At 39.2% G+C, this 23,619-nt stretch overlaps 2 protein-coding genes across 6 annotated transcripts in view; both read left to right on the top strand.

The window, feature by feature from the left end:
* LOC129237406 (uncharacterized) overlaps positions 1 to 3,080 on the top strand; it is a 105,410-nt gene extending 102,330 nt beyond the window's left edge. For 2 of the 5 annotated variants that reach the window (XM_054872132.1, XM_054872133.1), the window contains exons 9-11: positions 833 to 1,097; positions 1,944 to 2,404; positions 2,475 to 3,080. In XM_054872132.1, coding sequence (XP_054728107.1) covers positions 833 to 1,097; positions 1,944 to 2,404; positions 2,475 to 2,593 — 845 coding nt within the window. In that variant the 3' untranslated portion in view covers positions 2,594 to 3,080. The remainder of the gene's footprint in view (positions 1 to 832; positions 1,098 to 1,943; positions 2,405 to 2,474) is intronic. The other 3 variants (XM_054872135.1, XM_054872134.1, XM_054872136.1) reach the window with 2 other exon arrangements.
* Positions 3,081 to 9,266: 6,186 nt separating this feature from the next.
* The window catches only part of LOC129239672 (CAD protein), a 47,029-nt gene continuing 32,676 nt past the window's right edge, over positions 9,267 to 23,619 (top strand). Inside the window, exons 1-4 of the mRNA XM_054875367.1 lie at positions 9,267 to 9,383; positions 17,293 to 18,294; positions 18,357 to 21,352; positions 21,423 to 21,527. Coding sequence (XP_054731342.1) covers positions 17,313 to 18,294; positions 18,357 to 21,352; positions 21,423 to 21,527 — 4,083 coding nt within the window. The 5' untranslated portion in view covers positions 9,267 to 9,383; positions 17,293 to 17,312. The remainder of the gene's footprint in view (positions 9,384 to 17,292; positions 18,295 to 18,356; positions 21,353 to 21,422; positions 21,528 to 23,619) is intronic.

Below are 23,619 nucleotides of genomic sequence, written 5' to 3'. Positions count from 1 at the left end.
GAACTTTAAAAGTTGCATATTGAAGACACAGTTTCTTTCTCGTCCCGAATCGCATTTGAAGAGGTGTGGCTACTACTCTACGGAGTACTCCCGAACTTGCATAATAAAGCCACAACTCCTTCCTCGCCTCGAACTGCGCTTGAAGAGGAATGGATGGATACCCTTTTACGGAACTTTAAAAGTTGCAGTTCTTTCCTCGTCTCGAACTGCACTTGAAGAGGAAGGGCTACCACTTTACAGAGTACTCCCGAACTTTAAAAGTAAATAATGAGGCCACTGCTCCTCCCTCGCCTCGAACTGCGCTTGAAGAGTAATGGATAAATTTCAATTCTCTTCATTTCTTCGAAAATCTTATAAATTTTCTCCTGACAGTCAAAGCTGAAATATATACTTCGAAAGCATTGAGAGATTACGTATTGTGCCGTCAGCGTATCTTATGTAAGGTCACATAGTTTTAACAACATATTTTCACAGCTGTCATCTGTCAGCAGTCAGCTGTCATTCTGCTAGCGAAAATACAAGAAATAAATTATAAAATACGCTTTAAATTTCTATCGACTTTTTTCCGTTCTTTTGTAAATATTTACTAGTAAAGAGCCAAGTTGTGAGCATAACTACATTCACTGTCCATTTAATGTTTTAATGAGTGAGGTCATTCATTCACTGTTCTTGTTTTTCACATTTCACTTTCCTCATTTCAATCCACCGATTCACTGTTTTATTGTAAATTTGCCCATTCAATCACACTTAATTCACTCACCATGCTGAATATCGGTGCGCGGGTCATCTACAATTAGATCCTTTAAATAAACTGAAACTTTCTTATCATCAGGCGAATCGAATGTCTACACCTTGGGCAACATTGGCGCTCATCGCATCGTCAGCACGAAATTACCTTCGGTTGGCAGCACCCGCGAAGCTATGACCGCTACAGGCAATACAACGACACGTTTACTTGGCACATTCCAGAAGGTCGACTACGTATTCATAGTGGGCGTGGCCGGTGGTGTGCCACATTATACGGATTTCAAAAAGCATGTACGTCTAGGTGATGTGGTCATTTCGTATGTGGATAAACAGCGTGCGCTATTGAGCAAGTGAGTAAGAGGCGAGATTGGCAGAATATTGTAATGTGAAAAAAAAAATTCTAAACTTAAGGGGGTATTCTAGTCTAGAAATTTGAAAAAATCGAAAATTTTTTTTTCAAAATTCGATAGTTTAAGTATTCAAAAATATTTCCCTTAAAGGATTTTTCAAAATTCGAATTATTTTGGTTTGAGCGGACGGCGAACTTTAAACGTGTTTTTCTCGAAACTAATTCTTTCGATACGGTCGGCACGATATCTCAAGTTCTAATCAACCGATTTGCTTGAAATTTATCATGAATATTTTTTAAATATCTCTATAGGATGACGCACGAAAAACTGGAAATTTCTATTTTTTAATATGTGTAAGTTTAAAAATTAGGGAAAAATCGACCTCAATTTTTGAGTAGCCGCCATTTTATGAAAAAAAATGTTTTCCCCTTTTTTTCTGCGTCATACGATAATGACATTCATATTAATTAAGAATTTGTCATCTTTTTTTCATATGACCACAAGGGCAGAAATCGTGACGACGAGGGCACTGCCTTTTGTTTTCCCCTTCCATTTCAAGGACGCATAATTCCATGAAAATTTTTTTTTTTTTAATTCATTTTGTGTGCTCTTAATATATAAATAAATAAATGATAAAAAAATGGATAGTAAAAATTTCAATAGCTTTTTTTTATTCACCGTCAAAAATGCTCGAAGTTCGGGCCTCTAGACTAGAAAAGCCCCTTAAAATTAAAATTACAATTCACAAAAATTATTATATGTAAATATGTATATTCGAAAAAAAGATAAATTATTCTATTTGTATTCCTAATGGTTTTAATATTCTCTTCAAACGTATCGCCACAGAAATGAGAAACCCTACGTTTATGTCTACAAGAGTGGTGAAGATGTGAAGACCTATTTCCCGATCAATGACTCCCTGCAGCAAATCGCTGAAGGCTTGCAGGCCAACATGGAAGTAAAGCGTCCGTGGGATACTTATCTGCGCGAAGGATTGTCATCGCTGATGCAGAAAACAGAAAGTGACTTTAATCGCCCTGCCGCCAACACAGATAAGCTTTTCATGAATATCGGCAACAATGAGGTAATCGAGGTGGCACATCCGATCGCCACCGACACCGTCGACGGTGTGCCACGGTCCCGCTTACATCTTGGGCCCATTGGGTCGGGCCGTGATCTGGTGCGTAGCGATAATTCGCGCATGGATTTCGCAAAGAAATATGGTTTGCTCGCCACAGATGTGGAAATGAGTTCAGTGCTGGACAGCATTATCGGCAATTGCAGAGAGAGCTTCATATTGGTGAAAGGTTAGTGCGAGTTGCATTCAAAAAGTGAAAAAAAATTTAAAACTAATATTTCTTGTCATCACCACTTCAGGTATTTCCGACTACAAGGATGGCATGTCGACACGAAAATGGCAGAATTTTGCTTCGCTGGCGGCCGCAGCTGTGGTGAAATCGGTGATTTGTGGCATGGATGCGCCCACAAATGTTTAATTAGCAAGCATTTAAAAATATTTTATTATTACATAAATATTATTACTATAGCGCAAAGTAAATTATTTTAAAGCTATGCACGGCTATGCATAACAGCTAATTGTGTAAATGTTAAGAAAAAAAGAAAAGTGAACGCATTTAGATTTCTTTATACTGACAATGAGACATAAATACATATATACGACAAATATTAATCCCTACATACAATCACAATAAAAAATATCTGCAAGAATACCGATTTATACTAAATAACTCTTTGAGATTTACTAAAGTTACAAACCAAAAAATAGAAGCCTTTTGCTGAAGCACATTTCTTATTATTTATTTTAACTTTTTTTGTGGAAAGTAATTTTTCCATATGTCTTTATTGCAATTTATGTTCATAATCGGAGTTTTGATAAGATGATGAAAAATGGTAATAAAATTGTGTCCTTGTTTTTTGTAATGATTTTTGTTATATTCTATTGAATTGTTAATTTTTGTATTGCAATAAATAATTACTCATAGTACTCAAAACCCTCGAAAGAGCTTTTTTCTGCTAATTTCAAAAGTGAGACTCAGAATATGAAAAGTGTGGAGCGATTGCTGTTAGTGGGGTTGAAGAGGTGGCGCAAATTTGTTTTTGAATAGCCTAAAGAAAAAATTATTTTGAGTGATGGAAATCTTTATTTTGAGCTTTACACTCTCCTTGGCTTGTCTATTTGTAAACTACAGCTATCCAGTTCACAAGTGTCAAATATGGTATGATTTGGATATCATCATCATTATTTCGTCTCCGTTGCGGAGCATAGGGCCATGTGGAATTTCTAGTCACCCATCGGACGCGTCCCCGGGTGGCGGATAGGGGGAAGCTCGGCAGATATGCAGGGCAGGTGGGAAATAAAATACCACTCGCGGCTCAAAACTATAAACCAAGCAGCGTTTTTCTTATATTAAGCGGCTGAAACCAGCGTCTGACTAGTAACGAGCGGCTACCAACAAATAGCTGATCCCGCAAGCTTAATAAATACATGGTGGAAATCCTATCGCGAGAATAGGAATGTTAGGCTAACAACCTGCTGTCTCCGAATTCAAATTGTTACAGAAACCAAATGATTAGGTTTGACAAAAATGTCATGCAAAACGGCCAACGGAGATTTGTTACTGGTTTCGGCCGCCGTAGCCAAATGGGTTGTTGCGTGATTACCATTCGGAATTCAGAGAGAACGTAGGTTCGAATCTCGATGAAACACCAAAATGAAGAAACATTTTTTTTAATAACGGTCAATAAGATTTGTCGAACTCTCCAAAATACGCCTCTGTCTCCGCAATGACTTTCTCGTTTGAACTAAATTTTTTACCGCGAGCCATTTCTTCATGTTAGAGAATAAGGGTACGGCAGCAATTCATAACGCAATTCATACAGTTTGGCTGCGACAACTCCGGATGAATGTACTAGTGGTACATTATCATGGTAAAACAGCAACTTCTTTTTCACCAAATGCGGCCGTGTCTCCTTCAATTTTTTGTGAAAGCAGTCCACTAACTCACTTTAGTCTAGTCCAGTAATCGTTCTTACTTTTTCTAAAAAATCCATGAGGATGATGCCGTTCGCATCCCAAACAATCGTCGCCAAGACCTTCCCGGCCAATGTGACTGCATTCGCCTTCTTTGGCGCAGATTCACCGGGAGAAATCCACTGTTTTGATTGTTGCGTAGTTTCTGGTGGTTAATGATGAGTCCAGGTTTCATCAACGGTGACAAATCGACGCAAAAATTCCTTCGGATCTCACTTAAATTGCTCCAAATATTGTTTCCAAGTTAACAGTCGCATCCGCTTGTTGTTGTTGCTTGTGAGCGAACGCGTCACCCATCGGGCCGACAATTTTTTCATCGTCAACTTATCATGTAAAATATTAATTGCCGTTCCGGGCGACACACCTATGGCCTCTGTTACTTCGCGCACTTTCGTTCGTCGATCAGCGAGAATCGTGTCGTGGACTTTTTGAATGATTTCCTCGGTAACCGCGTCTGCCGGGCGCCCTGACCGCTCCTCATCAAAAACGGATATTCGCCCGCTTTAAAATTCGTTGAACTAATACCTAACTGTGGTCTTAGATGGCGAAGCATGCCCATAGACAGCACTCAACTTTGCTTTTATCTCCTCGCATTTTTCCCATCCAAAAAACAAAAAGTGAATTATCGCAGTACCATTTTAGCGAAAATTACGAAACACGTCCTACTCGAATAGCTGCCAAATCCAAACTAACTAACTTCAATCAGTCTGAAATTTGTTTTGTCGTCGTTGGATAGATGGCAGCACACGATGCTAACACCAGCTTCCCTCAGGAACGCCCTCTGGCATCAAACGCGGCTACCTATTGAACCGCTCTCGTAGATGGAGAGACCAGACAACAGGCCAAGTTAGCAGAACGTTATGGCGACCCTACAACCTCAAACAAACATCAACGTTGATTGGCAATATATACGCCAGTTTAGTATAATCAAAACTATTTCTGCAAATGTATCTGTGTGTGTACGGTTAAAGTTATAACAGTAATAGTAGGTGCATAAAGCAATGCTGGGAACCGACTTAATAAAGCTTCTTACCGTTAAATAAGCTTTATTTACAATATCGAAGCTTTTATTATAATATAAAAAAGTTTTATCAGCGAGCTTTAACTTACAGTGCCACCAAAACGAGTGCGTACCCACATACTTACCGCAAAAGAGAATGTTTTTTAGTTTATTGAACCGCTTACGTACGATTAATTCTCTAATCTATCTAAAACAAAATTAATGACAAATTATACGCACATACGAGGTGTGCTCAAAAAGTATTGCGAATTTTGTGCTTTTTCAAAAATTATTTATTTATTCATTAATTTTTTCCCATTCAAAATAATCCCGATGAGATATTATGCACTTGTGCCAACGTTTGTTCCAATCATCGAAGCACTTCCAAAAATCATTTTTTTATCTTGTTCAACTCCTCCTTCGATGCCGTCTTTATCTCGTCAATGGTTGCGTAGCGTTGTCCTTTCATGGGCCCCCCTCATTTTCAAAAGTCACAGGGGGCCAGATCTGTGAATACGGAGGCTGTGGCATCATTAGTGTGTTGTTTTTGGCCAAAAAGTCGCGCACAAGCAACGATGTAGGAGCAGGGGCTTAATCGTGATGCAAGAGTCAATTTTTACTCTTCCACAAATTCAGGCGTTTCTGGCGGATTGCTTATTATAATATTCCTTATTGACCGTTTTATCCTGGCAAGCAATGCCCCGGCAGTCGAAGAAAACGGTAAGCAAAACTTTTACATTCGACCAGTTATGACACTCTGGAGCAAATTTGTGTCGTCGCGGACAGAGTCCAACATCTCATTAGCAATGTTCATGCGATGCTGCTTTCGCTTGAAATTGAGTAGTTTTGGTACGAATTTTGCAGCGACCCGTCTCATGTCCAAATCATTGAAAAAAATTGAATGGCACGAGCTAATCGTTTTGTCTAGGCCCTCAGCAACTTCTCTAACGGTGATTCGACGATTGGCCATTACCATTTTCTTCACTTCATCAATTTTTTCGCCTGTTGTTGAAGTACTCGTCCGGCCGTCCGGCACGCTTTTCGTCGTTCACATCTTCTCGGCCTTCTCAGAACATTTTGTACCACTGATAAACTTTGCTTTGGTCCAAAGTAGCATTCGGAATGCATCCGCGCACTTAATTTCGTTTTTCACACAACATTTTATACAGGTTCTTTGATCCATCTTTTTGAATAGGAAAAATCGAAGACGAGCCGAAACACGTGCAAACAAAGCAGATGCCAACAATTAACTGAACATTTAAAATGGCCGAACTCGTCGGCATGAGTGAGAGATATGAGTACCAACATATCGCCACAAAAAAATCGAAATTCGAATATACGTAACCTGCGAAAACTCAAAATTTGCGATAACACACCTCGTATTTCGTTCTGTTTTTTGCTGTATAATAGTCCCACTCAAGGGCTACGACGCCAGTGCTAACTCAGGTTAGTGTCGTTCGAATCCTTCCCGTAAACGCAATCAAACAAATATGAGTGAGAAGTACGCGAAGCAATTTGAGGCGGTATTTTTATGCACGCATTACGAAAGGGCCGAAATTATCTTACGCCGCAGCTGCAAAAGTAATTAAAAAGTCAAAAAAGCTGGTTGTGATGTAGAATCAGCGGTATAAGGTGTACAAAAATATCGGTGACTTTTCCGATCGCGGTTTGAAAACAGTGACGACAAAAAAGTAATAAAAAGTGATCTTCCAAGCTTTTAAGCGGGACCCTTCTCTGTGACTACGCCAAGCACAATCAGTTCTTGCTAAAAAGGGAATAGATGTGAGTATCAACACCATCGAACGTCGACTGTAGAAGGGAAACATATCCTACCGTCCCACATCATCAAAACCACTTCGCTCAGAAAAACACTTTGAGAAACAACAAAGCAAGAAAACGGTATCCCAGTATTGGACTAGCCTTCCCAGTCCCCAAACGCCAACCCCTTTGAAAATGTGTAGAGAACTATGAAAACGCATCTTGTTGGAAGGCAAGTCCATGACTTAAAGCAACTCGTGCGTCAAGTTTGCAAAATCTGGTCCCCTTTGTCGACGAGCTACGCAGAAAAGCTGGTTCAAGGCATGAAGAAGATGCCAGGCTATACTCGACAACGATGAAGACTCCATATTTTTGCCTGGTCTACCACAATTAATGCCAATTAATGCAAGTTATGATGAATTTCGAATATTTCTGCCTTTTGAGAAGTTAATATGAAAAATGTTAACGATTAGCTGAAATATTCGGGCATATTTTTGTACAACTGTGACATACTTAAAATAAAAACAAAAGTTGCTGGGTTATTGTTTTTAAATCGATTAAACTCAGATGCACATCACTGTGCCTAAACAGTTTATATATACCGACATGCTCATGCTACTTGATGATTTCTTCTCATGGCCTTTTTTTAATACAGTTGCATATGTACACTCAGAGCCACGGCCAGAACGCTTGGGCGAGAATAGTAGCTCTCAGTAAAAAGCAGAGAGTGTTTGTAGATACTAGTCCTGCAATATTATTATCATAAAAATGCCGGTCTCTGCCAAGAATGCTATAAGACTCTCCATCATGGCTCTCTACTGCTGTTGTTGCGAGAGAAACAAGTCATGATACTGGAACTTGCAAGCCAGGTTAATTACGTACGCTGTATGTGCGCATAGAGTTGCCATTTGGTTGATGTATTGTACTAAAATCATTGTGCGATATATGAAAACTTAATTTCTGTGTTTAAATGTTAAAATTTCTATTTTCATTACTTTACCTCACTGATACCTATAGAGCTCGACTAGACAAAATGATCAAATATGAGAACTATTAGCTCTACTTTCTAAAGTAGTGTCAAAAGATGTAGTACACCGCATATTGACAAGTTTTCACTATACAAATGTAGTTCCTACTATCACAAAAACCATACATCGCAAGGTTTAAAAAAAAATTGTAAAAGAATATTCAGCAAATTTCCATCAAAGTTTCAAACTTTTAAGTCAGAAGTTTTACAAATGTTCTGGAACTGCGGTTTCGTAACTAATTAAATCTTAGTATGAGAAAGTGTAAGTTTGCTGATTTAAACTTTAAATACTGATTTTTCAAAATTTTTTTCGCTGAGGTGTTGCGCATTTTCACTATACAACGAATGCTCTATATCAAAAAAAAAAAGTTCATGCTTTTGTGTTATTTTCTATAAGTTGTAGTTATAAGGTCAGGTTAGGTAGTGCTAGACGATCTGTAAAAATATCCCACTTGGTGCTCTGGAGTCCATTGTATGATATATGTATATTTGGAGTCGAAGATATTATTTTATGGAAAATTGAAACAAAAATATTAATGGATTACGGTGATTTCAAAAAATTGATTTTTGTTTTTTGGATATTTCGAAAGTATAGGCAGGAAGGATATTTCCAGGATTTTCGATTCTAAAGACGTTTTCGCAGGTCGAGTCACATTCGTCACGCGGTGGCATCAATGATCGCATTATACAATCTTAAAACTTTAAACTCAATTATCTCAAAATTATCTAAAAAAAACCCCCTATTCAATTGAATCGTCTGATTAGACGTAGAATCGTATTATTATTTCTTTTTTTTTTTATATTAAAAAACTGAAAAAACCCCAATTTTTAGAGTGTCAAATTCATTTTTCATTCATTTTTTTATTCTTCTAGTACTGGACATATGTAGCTACAGTCATACTGATTGATAATTTTTTTGGTTTTTGTGTTTCAGATAAATAAGAGAGCCAAAATGGACAACACCGTCCAGGTCCGTCCAGGATGGTCAACTTCAGCGACATTTCTAAAATTATTAAAATAAAAAAAAAAATTCATTTTTGTATGCACAAGAGTTTTATAAAAAGCCTAAAAAATTTAATTATCGTTTTTAGTGTAAAAAAAAATTTCTGAAAATACCTTTAATTTTCGAGTTCTAGGCCACCGGGATCCATTAAAAAAATTGGATTTATATACTTATACATACATATACTATGCTCTTTGATTAATTTGCTTAAGAACTCGAGCTACATTTTTAAATGTTATCTCCCCTAAATTTTTTTTCATTTACTTGGTAACTCTACTCAATACTCTGTACCCGCTTTGATATGGGCTCCGGAAATTTAGTCGTGTGCTAGCGACCAATCGTGAAGGTATCTTTTCCTTCTCCAGTACGGTTGTGTTCTATAGAGACATCAGAAGCCACGTGGAAAGTTTTACATCTCAAAAAAAAAAAAAGTTTTACATTACAAAGTGAGTGAAAAGTGATAGCAAAGCTTCCAAAAATACTCAATTATAAATTATATCAGAGAAGTAATATTAATTAGGAAAATTTTAAATTATGGCCTATAACTAGCAAATTTGCACATAAGTGCGTATCGGTGTGCGTGTGTGTGTGTGCACGCGATCGTTCGAGGGAACACATGTAGCACATGTAAATTTTTAAAAGTCAAGTTCTGCCAATATTATTTTTCACGTGAACTATTGGACTTATGCTAAGACGTCCAGACTAAATATTGTATATATTTTTGTTCTCATCAAATCACTTTCTATCAAAAAGCCACGCAGCCAGAAAAATATATGTATATACATACATATATTTACATGCGTATGTACATTTGTATATATGTAGTAAGTGTCTCCTTGCTTTCTTGTTATAAGTACGTACGAAGTTCTCTAACCGGTTCTCCCTGTAAAAGTTACAGATTTTACTTCAAATTTCCAGTACTTACATTTGTATGTAAGTGCATACGTACGGTTGTATGTACGTATTTGCGTTTGTAAATTGCGCATACAAAATTATTAAAAAAAAACGAAATCAAAAAACCGAATATAAACAACAAGTAATGTATTGTGCGATAATTGAGTGTGAGTATGCTTTCGACCGGCTGATGGTGTTGGTACGACATATAGTGTCTCCCTCGTAGCTAAATTGCTGTGCACATTTTTGCAAGTGTGATGCATATGTTTGCGCGCGCATATCCATTTACATACATACACCGTCTGTGCATCGTCTGAACAATATGAAAGATTTCAAACAGCCGTTTAACGATTTACTGGGTGTCACTATGTCTGGGAACGCATTTAAATGAAAATGAATTGATTGACGCTGTAATCAGCAACTCAATCAAAAAACAAAGTTTACAAAATACGCGCATAATTGGTTTCGGTTAATTACTTTTCCCGTATAAATGGCTAGAAACGCATGTTATCGAAAATTCAGTGGCGGTGGGTATATGAATCAGTAGTTAGCTTCTCAAAGCTACTCAATTTGTGATATTTTAAAGCTGATTTCCCCATGGGAAAAAAGATAGAAATCTCACGTGGCCAGATTTGGTGAATGATATGGAGTGTCTTCCACTGGGTCGCTGTACTTGACTATAAACAGAAACTGCGGCAGAAAAGCCGGCACATTGACTTGGTAGAGGACCAGTGAATTTTCCTTTGACAATTCAAGAGGCTTATTATGTACTTTATGGAATAACTGGAAAAAGTGATCTAAAAGTCAAGGGGGTATTAATCTATACGTATTGATCCCAAGATAAGTTTTAACGCACTTACTTTTGAACTGACCTACTAAGTTTATATTAAGGGTTTGCTTTTCTGTTTTCTAATTCCTTATCATATTTGTTCCACATTTCCAATGCGGTATACTCACATCTGTAGGGTGCTTCAAAAAAAAAATTATAAACAAAAAAACTTAAAAAAAAAACTTAAAAAAAAAACTTAAAAAAAAAATAAGTAAAAAAAAATAAGTAAAAACCGGTATAATTTTACTAAAGATTTTGATCAAGGTTATTTGTAAGTTGGTTAACGCGTTCGCGGACACTAAAAATTTCAGGGAGCTGCAAAAACAGACAGGCAATTATTTTTGAAACTAGTTGTAATATCCAAAAATTGCTTATACATATATTAAAAGAGTAGTCAGAACATCCTATTTTAACTGTTATATGAAAAAACTTAATGAATCAAGTGGCCATTACTTTGAAATGTATATTAATTACAAAAACTTAAAGATACATGAAATTAAATGAACAAAACTTGGCTTTAAAATTTGAATGCTGTAGCATTCACGTCATTTTGCATCACTATAAAAATAAATGCTATAGCATTCACGTCCGCGAACGTGTTAAAAATACAATTAAGATACTATTAAAACTAGAGAGTCTTTAATTAAAAAAACGCCTTTTTCCAATGTTTTTGCCAGTAAATAGCCTCAAATCCCAGAAAAATGTAAACTTAAGAGACCTGCATCAAATTTTTTAAATCTGCTGATAAGTTTGATGTATTTAAGTTTTCAGACGTATTTTGAACACGGTACAACTTACGAATAAACGAATATTGAGTGAAAATAAAATATTTCACTAGAAATTCAACTATTGGAGATTTTATGATACGTTTGGAGAAAAGGAAATATTTTTGGTTAGACACTTTTTTTTTTAGTTAGACATTAACTACAACTCTATGTATACCAAAAATACCCATTGGCGCAAAATTAATCACCCTTATCATCATCATAGCAATTACGGCTCGGGGCGAGCCTACAAAAACGCTCTCCATCCGTCTCGGTTCATTGCGTCGCTACTTCTATAATTTATAAGGCATACATCTGCAACAACATCGTCTGCCCATCTTCTTGACGGTCTTCCACGCTCTTTACTGCCTACAATAAGGTAGTTGAATGTCTTTTTCGTAATCCGGAGTAGGTGTCCGAACCATCTCAGCCGCTGAATTTTAGCAGAGCGCACAATATTTTAGCCTGTTCGCTGTATCTGTTAAGAACGATATTTGGACCCGTAAGGGAAGCTGTTCGAGCTCATCATTGGATCAGCTTCCCTTACTGGTCCAAATATCCCTTCTTAGGATTTTACGCCGAGAAGGTAGTTCTTTAGGTTAGATGCCATATCTTGATCCTGGTTTTATTTGCGTCCAGTAGATTCGTAGCTTACACGACCTCGATAGTGATTTATTTTTGAGAAATTTCAGGTGAGCAAAATAACTTCTATTAGCAGCTCGTAGTCTATCATTCATGCCGATTAGGGCGTCTAACACCCAGGTATTTAAAACTCTCCATTTTGTGAAAAATATGTGGGCAGACCAACCGACCAACCTTGGTGCCAAAGCGTGTGACGCTTAGAGATCTACCGAGGTATTTTGTCTCATCCACGTTAACCTCAAGGCCGACAAGCGTTGCTTTAGTTATCAGCTCCAGCTTACAGTCAGCAAGTGCGCGTTGGTAGATCTGATCACTTTGTGTGAAAATGGCAGCTCCAGTGTGGATATTCCTAATAACCAAATTTAAAACTAGGTGAAATATGACGGTGGAAAATGTATCCCCTTGTTTTACACCTGTGACAATGCCAAATGAGTCTGAAGTTGTTCCTTGCATCACCATCTTGGTTGTTATTTCTGCCAGGATCATTGATACCAAGAACGCCAGTTTCTTCGGCCCTCCCTGCCGACTTTTTTCACTTTTTCAATATATTCTATAAGTATATGTACTAGAAATTTCTCCACTACTTCTTCCGCAAAGTTAATACAAATATTAAACTGTAAGCTAACAAAAGTTTTTAAACTACGAATCAACCAACCAACCAACGATTATATCCAGTAAAGCCCCTCTTATTTGGCTGAGTAAGTAGTTATTTGCCCAAAAGTCAAACAAACACCTTGCGAGTAGTTTGTGTCATTGTAAATTAGAAGCTTTGATTCAGACCAACGCTGTCAAGATAAATACGCATTGCTACAAGGTGGCACAAAATAAATCATCAATTTGGTTTTGAATAATTGTTTTACTAAATTAAAAATATTAGGTTGAGTAATGGAAATCTTTATTTTGACCTTTCGCACTCCATTGGTTGTCTGTTTATATGCTGTAACTGTCTAGTTCATAAGTGTCAAATATGAGTGACGTATGACGCAATTGGCAAAAATTATACATCTTCCGATAGGGTGATTAATTTATTTTCATAATTTGCAATAGTAAACAATTCAAACATTATTTGTGTAAATATAATTTTTGTCGCATACAGTTGCAAAATACATTCGTATGTATGCATGTACATGTTCATTTTTCAAAGATTTATGCCTAAAGAATCAATAGAAAATTCGACAGGCATTTACATTTTTTTTTAAGCTACCTACTTATTATTCGATATTTTGAATTTAATGTTGAATTGCAAAACAGTCGAGCTTTAGGTATTTATTCTGCATACCAAAAATACAATTTTTAAATGAAGAAACCTTTTTTTCAAAATATTGATATGTGCGCATACAAATTAAAAAAATAGATGTGTATGTACATATGTATAGAATTAAATTAATTACGCGCATTGAATTGGTTATAGAAATGTCGCAGCATAAATATTCATACCTTGGTAATGTCTTATCTATTCGCACAAAAAATTAACAACAACAATCATTATAACACACGTACATTCATTCTTACAAACGCATTGGTATGCGTGTATAATCAACTTTAGTTAGCGTAGTGCTAAAAATGCGTGGACCACAACACAATTGCTAACTTTATACGTACATACATACTTACCAACAGATGGTTTTATGTTGTCGCGCGATTTCGTGTCTTAACTTGTTTCTCTCCGCCTCTTCTTGCTCACTAAAAGTGAGAAAATGAGATTCGTTCAGGTTAAGTTTATTTTCTGGTACTCTTCAAAGTTTTCGGCATTTGAGCGCGAGAAATTTGCTAATGGAACGAATGGACACGTGCTTTCAGAGAAACGTAAACAATGAAATGAAATTAAATACATACATATATGAATCATTATACCCTTTATAAACAAAAGTGTGATAATAAAAAAAAAGCATCGATTGACTTTTTTACCGAAATTGTACACTTATGTCATTTTTATGCGGCATATGCGCTCCTCAGAAAATCGCATAAAAAACATTAGCAGAAATTCTTTATTTTCATACAAAAACAGAGCATTGGTCAGCATTGTAGGAATGGGCAAATATTACAGATACTCCATGTAAAGAATCCCAAACAACCACACCAAAAATCCAGTGAGGCAATAGTAAACAAAGCGAGGCAATTTATTGGCGGCCGCTGTAGTCGAATGAGTTGGTGCGTGACTACCATTTGGGAAGCGTAGATGCGAATCTCCGTACATGAGCATCAAATAATAGAAAAGGTTTTTTCTAATAGCGGTTGTTCTTCAGCAGGCAATGGCAAACCTCCGAGGGCATTTCTGCCATGAAAAAGCTCCTCATAAAAAAACCATTTGCTGGGTGGAGTCGGCTTAAAATTATAGGTCCCTCTATTTGTGGAACAATATCGAGATTCACGGCACAAATAGTAGGAAGAGCTCGGCCAAACACCTAACAGAGGTGTATCCGGCAATTATTTATTTATTTTTTTTAAGCAATTTATGTCTTCACTTCAACAATTGTTTTTCCCAAAAAGTTAGGTAATTAGGCAAACAATTTTGATTTAAGCGATAGTGAAATATTTATTATATATTAAATTTTTATATTTTACTCACAAAAGAAAAAATCAAAATAAATTCATGAATTATTTTATAATTTTTGCAAATGCGGTATACAAACAGACAAACAGTGGAGCGCGTAAAGGTCGAAATAAAGATTGCCATCACTCCAAATAATTATATATTTAGACAAAAAGTTATTCAAAAGCAAAATTGGGTGATTAATTTTGCGCCACCTTGTATAATTTAAGGTAATTTTTCATACAGCATCGTGCCACTAATTAGAAACTCTTTCTAATTCCCAAGTTCTGTTATTTAAAAAAAATTAAATTAACAGCTCCGCAGATTTGAAACAAATAGTCCAATTTTTTATTAAACATTTTCACCGGAAGATTTTGGCAAATATCATCGTATATCACTCATGTTTGGCACTTGTGAACTAGACAGTTGTGTGTGGATTTTCTTTTGAGTAACCATGGGGAAGAGATTTTTAGAGGTGTGCTATTCAGTTATTTGGCTCTCAGCGAATATGACAGAATCAGCTGATTTGCTGACGTCAGTTGGGGTGTGTTTACGTAAAAACGGAGATTGTGTTGGTGATATACGAAAAAAATCAATCAATGACGCTTCGTTGCCGTCTGAACAACGACAAAAAAAAGCGGGTTGAAATCCAGATTAATGCACTGGTTATGCACAGCAGTAGTTAGACCAATTTTCTACTATGGTATTACAATATGGTGGAATGTCCTTGAGAAGGCAAAGACTCCTCTCAGTTCTTATAACCGGTGAAATGTCATCCACACCATCGAAAGCATTATATGCGGTATTAAACTTTCTTCCGATAGACCTGCAGCAAGATACATTGCACGCAGTGCGACAATAAAACTGAGCAATTTGAGTAAGTGGTCAAACACAGACTACGGCCACGGTAAAATCTTGAATGGCATTTGGGAGCTTCTCAGACAGGTGGTCTATGCAGTCCCGCCTACACTTGCCATTACAACGTTAACGACCCTCCTACCCTCGAGAGAGGAGTAGGAACGGGACGAAGTAAGACAGGACGAGTCCATCCATATATACACAGATGGTTCAAAGCTCGAAGACAGGGTGGGTGCACATATATATTCCGAACATCTTTGGGTCTTCTTCAGTTTTTAGCTTCCCGACTACTGTAGTGTCTTTCAGGCTGAACTAATCGGCAGACATGCCCAGAGGATAGGTGTGCAAGCACATGACTTCTGCAGAAGCTGTCTAGATGAGGAAGAGTAAGACACAATCCCGCACCTTTTGTGCCACTGTCCTGCTCTATCCAGACGTAGACTCACCATTTTAGGTAGACAATCCTTTAATTGGACGATCTTAGTTCTGTCGGAATCAAGGAACTTCTAAAATGTTTGAAAAGTATACACTCTGATGGTCTATGAGCCTGAGTGTGTCCCATAGTGGACAATCGCAAAAATCTAACCTAACATATGGCTGAAGGCCAAACCTATTAATCTATCATCCCTGCAATCAACATTAGCTCTCTACGGTTTCGCACGGAATTCAACATTCTTCATTCCCTTCATGGTTACCTCGGACATTTTTCGAGCGATCGATTCTTTGAGCCAATTTTCTACCACTCTACCACACTTATTGTTCTTAATGCAAGATATTTCACTAGCGAGTGTGTTCCTAAACTGACACTATAAAATAAACATTTTTTATAGAAATAAGCCAGGATGATACCTGCTGGTTGTCTTACTCCTGCAATGTAATTATTTATAATTATATTTCATATAATTCATTACTAGAATTTAGCGAGCGTGGTGGCTGTTCAACCCAGACACTTCTCGAGATTAGGTTGCATCGCCTTCAGTAGAGCATTGTTTAACCAGCTGTCCGGCATGTGACTCCAGTGTATTAAAACCATTTATCACTAATATTACCATAAATTGATCCAATTCTAACCCAAGACAGTAGTAGTGGATTTTCTTCACACTTATACAGAAGATTTTACGACGCTTAAAATGATCAAGAGGCTTCATTTCCTGAGTCAATTTCATCTTGGGAAGATGTATGTAGGTCAAGATCTTGCGCAACAATGTGTACTGAGAGCTGCCCAATTTGTGAGAATGACATAATTGTGCTCATTTATTCTCATTTCTAAGTAAAAAAATGGTGATGAAAACAAATAATAAATATTATATACCCGGATATATACCCGCAAAACTTATTGAACAACTTAGTATGTATATTAAATTTATAATTAGCGCTTACACCAATTTTGGGTGTTTAACTGAGCTCCTTTGTGGTGAGCGTCTTTATATTTTCCATAAAGTGGTGGGACAACGAATTTACGCCACCTCCGAACGGCAGATGGTTTAATTTGAGGAGAGGAGATTTTTCATAACAGAAATACACTCGGAGGGTTGCCGTTGCTTGCCGAAGAGCAAGCGCCAATAGAAACACTTTTTCTATCAATTGCTGTTTCTTGCGCACAGCGGGTGTCAATTTTGTGCACTTCTGAATGGTAGTAACGCACGAACATATTCGGTCATGGTGGCGGGGTTATGGGTACCTAATATTAATAACAGAAGTAAAAAACACTAACAAAACATTAATAACAACCGATACGGGTCAGCTAGAAATCAGATCAAATACGCCCTTTTTAAAGACATTTAGGACATTTTCTGTAAGTTCATTAAAAACTCTTTTTACTTGCCTATTTTCAGCGCGTCACTAATCATTTAGAATGAAATCACCAAATTGCTTTTTGGTCTTACAAGACGGAACCGTTTTGCCAGGCCACGCTTTTGGTGCCAAAGCTCCCGTCGATGGAGAAGTTGTCTTCCAAACCGGTATGGTCGGTTATCCCGAATCGATGACTGATCGTTCATATCGCGCACAAATTCTTGTACTCACTTATCCGCTAATCGGTAACTACGGTGTACCAGATGAGAAGGAACTCGACGAGCATGGTTTGCCGGTAAATTTCGAATGGTTCGAGGGCATTACAGTAGCTGCATTGGTGGTGGGTGAAGTGTGTGAATCGCCATCACATTGGCGTACCCAACAGACGCTTTCGCGCTGGATGGAAGGTCATGGTGTGCCGGGTATTAGTGGCATAGACACCCGCGCACTCACGAAAAAGATACGAGAAAATGGTTCCATACTCGGCCGTATTGTGTACGAGCTCCCAACTAATGTAAGAAGTCTAACCTTCAACGATCCAAACAAACGGAATTTGGTAGCTGAGTGTTCGGTTAAGAAGCCACAAGTCTTTAATGCTACAGGCACACCACGAATTTGTGCGATCGATTGTGGTTTGAAGTTGAATCAGATTAAATGTTTTGTGTCACGTGGCGCACGTGTCGACTTAGTACCATGGAACTATGCGCTGAATGAGCAGGAATTTGATGGTCTCTTTATTAGTAATGGTCCTGGTGACCCGGTTGTATGTAAGGATACAGTTACGCAAATACAAAAGGTGCTAAAAAATGGAAAGAAACCCATCTTTGGTATTTGCTTGGGTCATCAATTGCTCGCCACCGCTATTGGTTGCAAGACATATAAGATGAAGTATGGCAATCGTGGACATAATCTGCCATGTGTGCACAACGGCACTGGTCGGTGTTTTATGACTTCACAAAATCATGGTTTCGCGGTGGATAGCGACTCACTGCCTGCTGAGTGGGAGCCACTTTTTACAAATGCCAACGACAATACAAACGAAGGTGAGTCAAAGCGCGAAACTTCTAGTTTTTCGTCCTTTCTTTTACTTTTCTCTTATTTTCAGGTATTATCCACAAAAGCAAACCATACTTCTCTGTACAATTCCATCCCGAGCATACCGCCGGTCCTGAAGATTTAGAATTACTTTTCGATGTCTTTCTCGATGCTGTTGTGCAAAATAAAGCTACGCAGCACCTGAGTCTGCGTGAAAATTTGATCGACCGCCTCACATACATACCCAAACCGGATAGTATACCCGAGAAGCGTCCGCGAAAAGTACTAATTTTGGGTTCTGGTGGTTTGTCTATCGGACAAGCAGGCGAATTCGATTACTCGGGTGCTCAAGCGATCAAGGCAATGAAAGAGGAGAAAATCCAAACTGTCCTAATAAATCCCAACATCGCCACTGTACAAACTACAAAGGGTCTTGCCGACAAGTGCTACTTCTTGCCACTGACTCCGAAATATGTTGAGCAGGTAATTAAAGCGGAGCGTCCTAGTGGCGTACTGCTTACGTTCGGCGGCCAGACCGCGCTCAACTGCGGTATAGAATTGGATCGCGCTGGCGTCTGGGCGAAATACAACGTTCAAATACTGGGCACACCCATACAATCGATTATCGAAACTGAAGATCGAAAGATATTTGCGGAACGTGTAGCTGAAATTGGCGAATGCGTTGCACCTTCCGAAGCTGTGTACTCTGTGCAGGAGGCCCTGGAGGCAGCCAAAAGATTGGGTTATCCTGTAATGGCAAGAGCAGCATTCTCGTTGGGTGGTTTAGGCTCCGGTTTTGCAGACAACGAACGTGAATTAGAGACGCTCGCGCAGCAAGCATTGGCTCATTCTAGCCAATTGATTATTGACAAATCGCTAAAGGGCTGGAAGGAGGTGGAATATGAGGTGGTGCGTGACGCTTTCGATAATTGCATAACTGTTTGTAATATGGAAAATCTTGATCCTCTGGGCATACACACTGGTGAGAGTATTGTGGTGGCACCGTCGCAGACACTTTCCAACAAAGAGTACAATATGCTACGCACCACTGCTCTAAAAGTAATACGACATTTTGGTGTTGTCGGTGAATGCAATATTCAATATGCACTTAGCCCACACTCCGAGGAGTACTACATCATCGAAGTGAATGCACGCTTATCGCGCAGCTCTGCCTTAGCCAGCAAAGCTACGGGTTATCCGTTGGCATATGTCGCCGCTAAATTGGGGCTGGGCGTTTCACTACCTTCTATTAAGAACTCTGTAACTGGTGTAACTACAGCCTGTTTCGAGCCCAGTCTCGATTACTGTGTGGTCAAGATACCAAGGTGGGATTTGGCGAAATTTGTACGCGTCAGCAAGAATATCGGTAGCTCGATGAAGAGTGTTGGCGAAGTAATGGCTATTGGACGCAACTTTGAGGAGGCTTTTCAAAAAGCTTTGCGCATGGTAGATGGCGGCGTAAACGGTTTCGATCCTGATCAGCATCCATTGCGTGAAGAGGAGCTGACTGAACCGACTGACAAACGACCGTTTGTGTTGGCTGCTGCGCTGAAAGCCAACTATGGTGTTGAAAAGTTACACCAGCTCACAAAAATCGATAGATGGTTCCTCAATAAGATGAAGCACATCATCGAGTTTCAAAACACTTTGGAAGAAACGGGAAATACGCTTTCAGGGGCACAAATTCTACAGGCCAAGCAAATTGGATTTTCCGACAAACAAATCGCCGCAGCTATTAAAAGCACAGAGTTGGCGATACGCAAGCAACGGCAAGAGCTGGGAATCAAACCATTTGTCAAGCAAATAGATACTGTAGCCGGCGAATGGCCAGCCGCCACAAACTATCTCTACCTGACCTACAATGCCAACGCACATGATTTGGAATTCCCCGGCGGTTTTACGATTGTGGTTGGCTCCGGCGTATACCGCATAGGGTCATCGGTGGAGTTCGACTGGTGTGCGGTTGGTTGTTTACGTGAGTTGCGCAATCTCGGTAAACCCACAATTATGATAAATTACAATCCCGAAACGGTTTCCACCGATTATGATATGTGCGATCGGCTATACTTCGAAGAGATTTCATTTGAAGTAGTTATGGACGTGTACGAAATGGAAGATTCGGAAGGTATCATACTCTCCATGGGTGGACAACTGCCAAACAATATCGCAATAGATCTGCATCGTCAACAAGCTAAAGTACTCGGCACATCACCGGAATCCATCGATAGCGCTGAGAACCGCTTCAAGTTTTCACGCATGTTGGACCGCAAGGGTATACTGCAGCCACGTTGGAAGGAATTGACGAACTTAAAAAGCGCCATAGAGTTTTGCGAGGAAGTCGGCTACCCTTGCCTGGTGCGCCCATCATACGTGCTCTCTGGCGCCGCAATGAATGTAGCCTATTCCAATCAAGATTTGGAGACCTACTTAAATGCAGCATCATTAGTTAGCAAGGAGCACCCTGTAGTTATATCGAAATTCCTTACAGAAGCAAAAGAAATCGATGTGGATGCCGTGGCGGCTGATGGTGAAATACTGTGCATGGCTGTTTCCGAGCATGTAGAAAACGCAGGTGTTCATTCGGGTGATGCCACCTTGGTTACACCACCACAGGATTTGAATGGCGAGACACTTGAAACTATTAAGCGCATAACACGCGATCTGGCAGCGCTGCTTGATGTGACTGGTCCTTTCAATATGCAATTGATTGCGAAGAATAACGAGCTCAAAGTGATTGAGTGTAATGTGCGCGTCTCTCGCTCTTTCCCCTTCGTATCAAAGACTTTGGATCATGATTTTGTGGCGACGGCAACGCGTGCTATCGTTGGTATACCTGTGGCACCAGTGGAGGTTTTACATGGTGTGGGCAAAGTCGGTGTAAAAGTGCCACAGTTCAGTTTCTCCCGTTTGGCTGGTGCAGATGTGCAGTTAGGCGTGGAAATGGCATCCACCGGTGAGGTGGCTTGCTTTGGCGACAATCGCTACGAAGCTTACTTGAAAGCAATGATGTCTACGGGCTTCCAAATACCGAGGAAAGCGATTCTACTCTCGATAGGAAGTTTTAAGGTGTGTTAAAGTTTGAAGAAATGAATTTTCAGAACAAATTTAACAGTTATATATTTTGTTTTAATTCCAGCACAAAATGGAGCTATTGCCGTCGATCAGGGATCTAGCGAAAATGGGTTACAAGCTGTATGCTTCCATGGGTACTGGCGATTTCTATGCAGAACATGGCGTTGATGTAAGTAAAAATACTAAATGTACTTTTTTAGTTAAGCGCTTAGGTGAATAAGTGTAGTTATTGAACGCGCTGAGACCTCTTTGTTCGTCAACGATGTAGTATTCAGATATATGGGCCTGGACGACTAAGCAAATAAACACCGTGTAGGGTTTTTGTTGTTGTTGTAGCAGTTCATCAAGTCCTGCCTGTATGGTGTGGTCCCCTGCCCTCATCATCCATCTTATCTAACAGTAAGGCCAATAAGCAGGCTGTTTCGACGGGGTGGGTACAATGGGAGTGGGTTTGAGGGGGCACATGAATAAGTTGTTAGTGTAGTTCGGAGTATATTCACATACCGGACATATGTTGAATACGTTGGGATCGATTCTGGTAGGAGCTTAACTAACTGCAATACGAAATACAATTTTGCCGGGTGTCAGGAGGCAGCTGAAGCCCTTCGTCTGCGATGGGTGGTGGTCGGATGCTGATGGAAGGTCTTTAAAAAAGGGTAAGAGACTCCTGATGAATGACGTTTAATGCCTGTCTGTAAACTGGCGGCTCCAAGTGTTGTGTATTGTGCGGGATCTAGTCAGTTTAGTCAAAGACGGCCGTGGAAGGTGGCTCCGCGTCTACTAACTGCTTGCAGGGTAGTTGGTGTGGTAGCGAACCAGCACGAACTGCTTGCTGAGCAACCTACTATGCTCCTTAACTTGAAGCTAAGCTAATGATAAGAAGACCCTCGTGACAAAGGCTACTCACGGCGGATCCAAATTTCACAATAACCGCATGTTAGTACAGTCGGATGCCTTTGAAAGCTTTAGCTTTGCTGATGGCCACCTGGACTTCATCGCTGGAGAAAGCAAGTGGTGCACTGTTGTTTGGCAATTTGTGAAATTTTCTGGTAACATCTGAATCTGTCAGGGATGTAATATAAATTATCGCCAAAAAAATCGAATTCATCGCTTCGGGTCCGACGAAATACAACTAACAAAGATGATTGCCGCTTTGTCATTACGCTTCGTCCGGTTCGACATGCACCTTATAGTGGACCAGAACTTGCTCAGATTTTATGCAGGTCTTGAGATCCCTGATCCAACCCCCGGGATCGGCTGGGCATTGTTGGTCCGGCTCGGCAGCTTCTGCTGATATGACAAATGTTTTTTAACTGAGCTGCGGGAATGAATGAAGCCAATGCTGCAGTGCTCAACTTGCGGAATCCGCGCACATTGGTGATAATGGGAACAGTGGCGAAGGTGTCCCCCGAAGCTAACCTCATCAGCTTTATTAAAATTAATATAGGAGCGGATAATTTACTGAAATAAAATCGGCGGGTTTTTCGATCGAAACTATAATGGATAAATGGTCTGATGCAAGAGATAGGTCGATAGGTCGCCAAGTTATGCTATTAATTGCACCAGCGTCAGCAATTGTTAGCTCAGGCGAACTGCTGCAGTCACCCATTACCCTGGATCGTCTAGTCTAGCTGCTCAGCCAAAAGTCTCCTCTACGATCGTTGAGCAAGTTTCAATGCTAAAAATCGTGGTGGTGCGCATTTAAGTCATAAATGAGCTTTGTGTGAGATGAAGAGGAATTAAAAATAAATAGTGTTTCTTTTTATTTGTTCCGCTGCCTGTGTACTAATTACGCTCTATGTCCCGATTTACACAGAGACAGGACATTTTGTTCATGCGAAAAGGACGTACGGTGAAGAGAGAGAGGTTTTTTGTTTCCCGTGCTGGCGACACGCTTTGTGCCTCTTATTCCTATTGTCAAACTTAAAGAAGTAAACGTCAAGAGCAACGAATGTTGCCGAAAACAAGTATGCCCGTGTGACCGCGAATAAAACATCAAAAGAGAGTTTCCGCTGTTTCTCTTCCAGATGTCTCTTTGTGTAAATCGGGACTATCGAGAAGGCATCTCGTTCTTATGCTCATTTGCCCGAGAATAATAAAAAACAGACCTATTGTTTTGGCATTTGTATTGGCGTTATTTTTCAATTGATTTTTTCGCTTTATACAGGGTGGGCCCTATAGCGATTGCTTTTTGAACCACCTATTTTTTTGAGAATGGTAACACAAATGACATGTCAAATGTGTTCATAATTTACTTAAAG

This window comes from Anastrepha obliqua, chromosome 2 (assembly GCF_027943255.1).
Source record: "Anastrepha obliqua isolate idAnaObli1 chromosome 2, idAnaObli1_1.0, whole genome shotgun sequence".
NCBI lineage: Eukaryota > Metazoa > Arthropoda > Insecta > Diptera > Tephritidae > Anastrepha > Anastrepha obliqua.
This window is presented reverse-complemented; position numbering and strand designations above follow the sequence as displayed.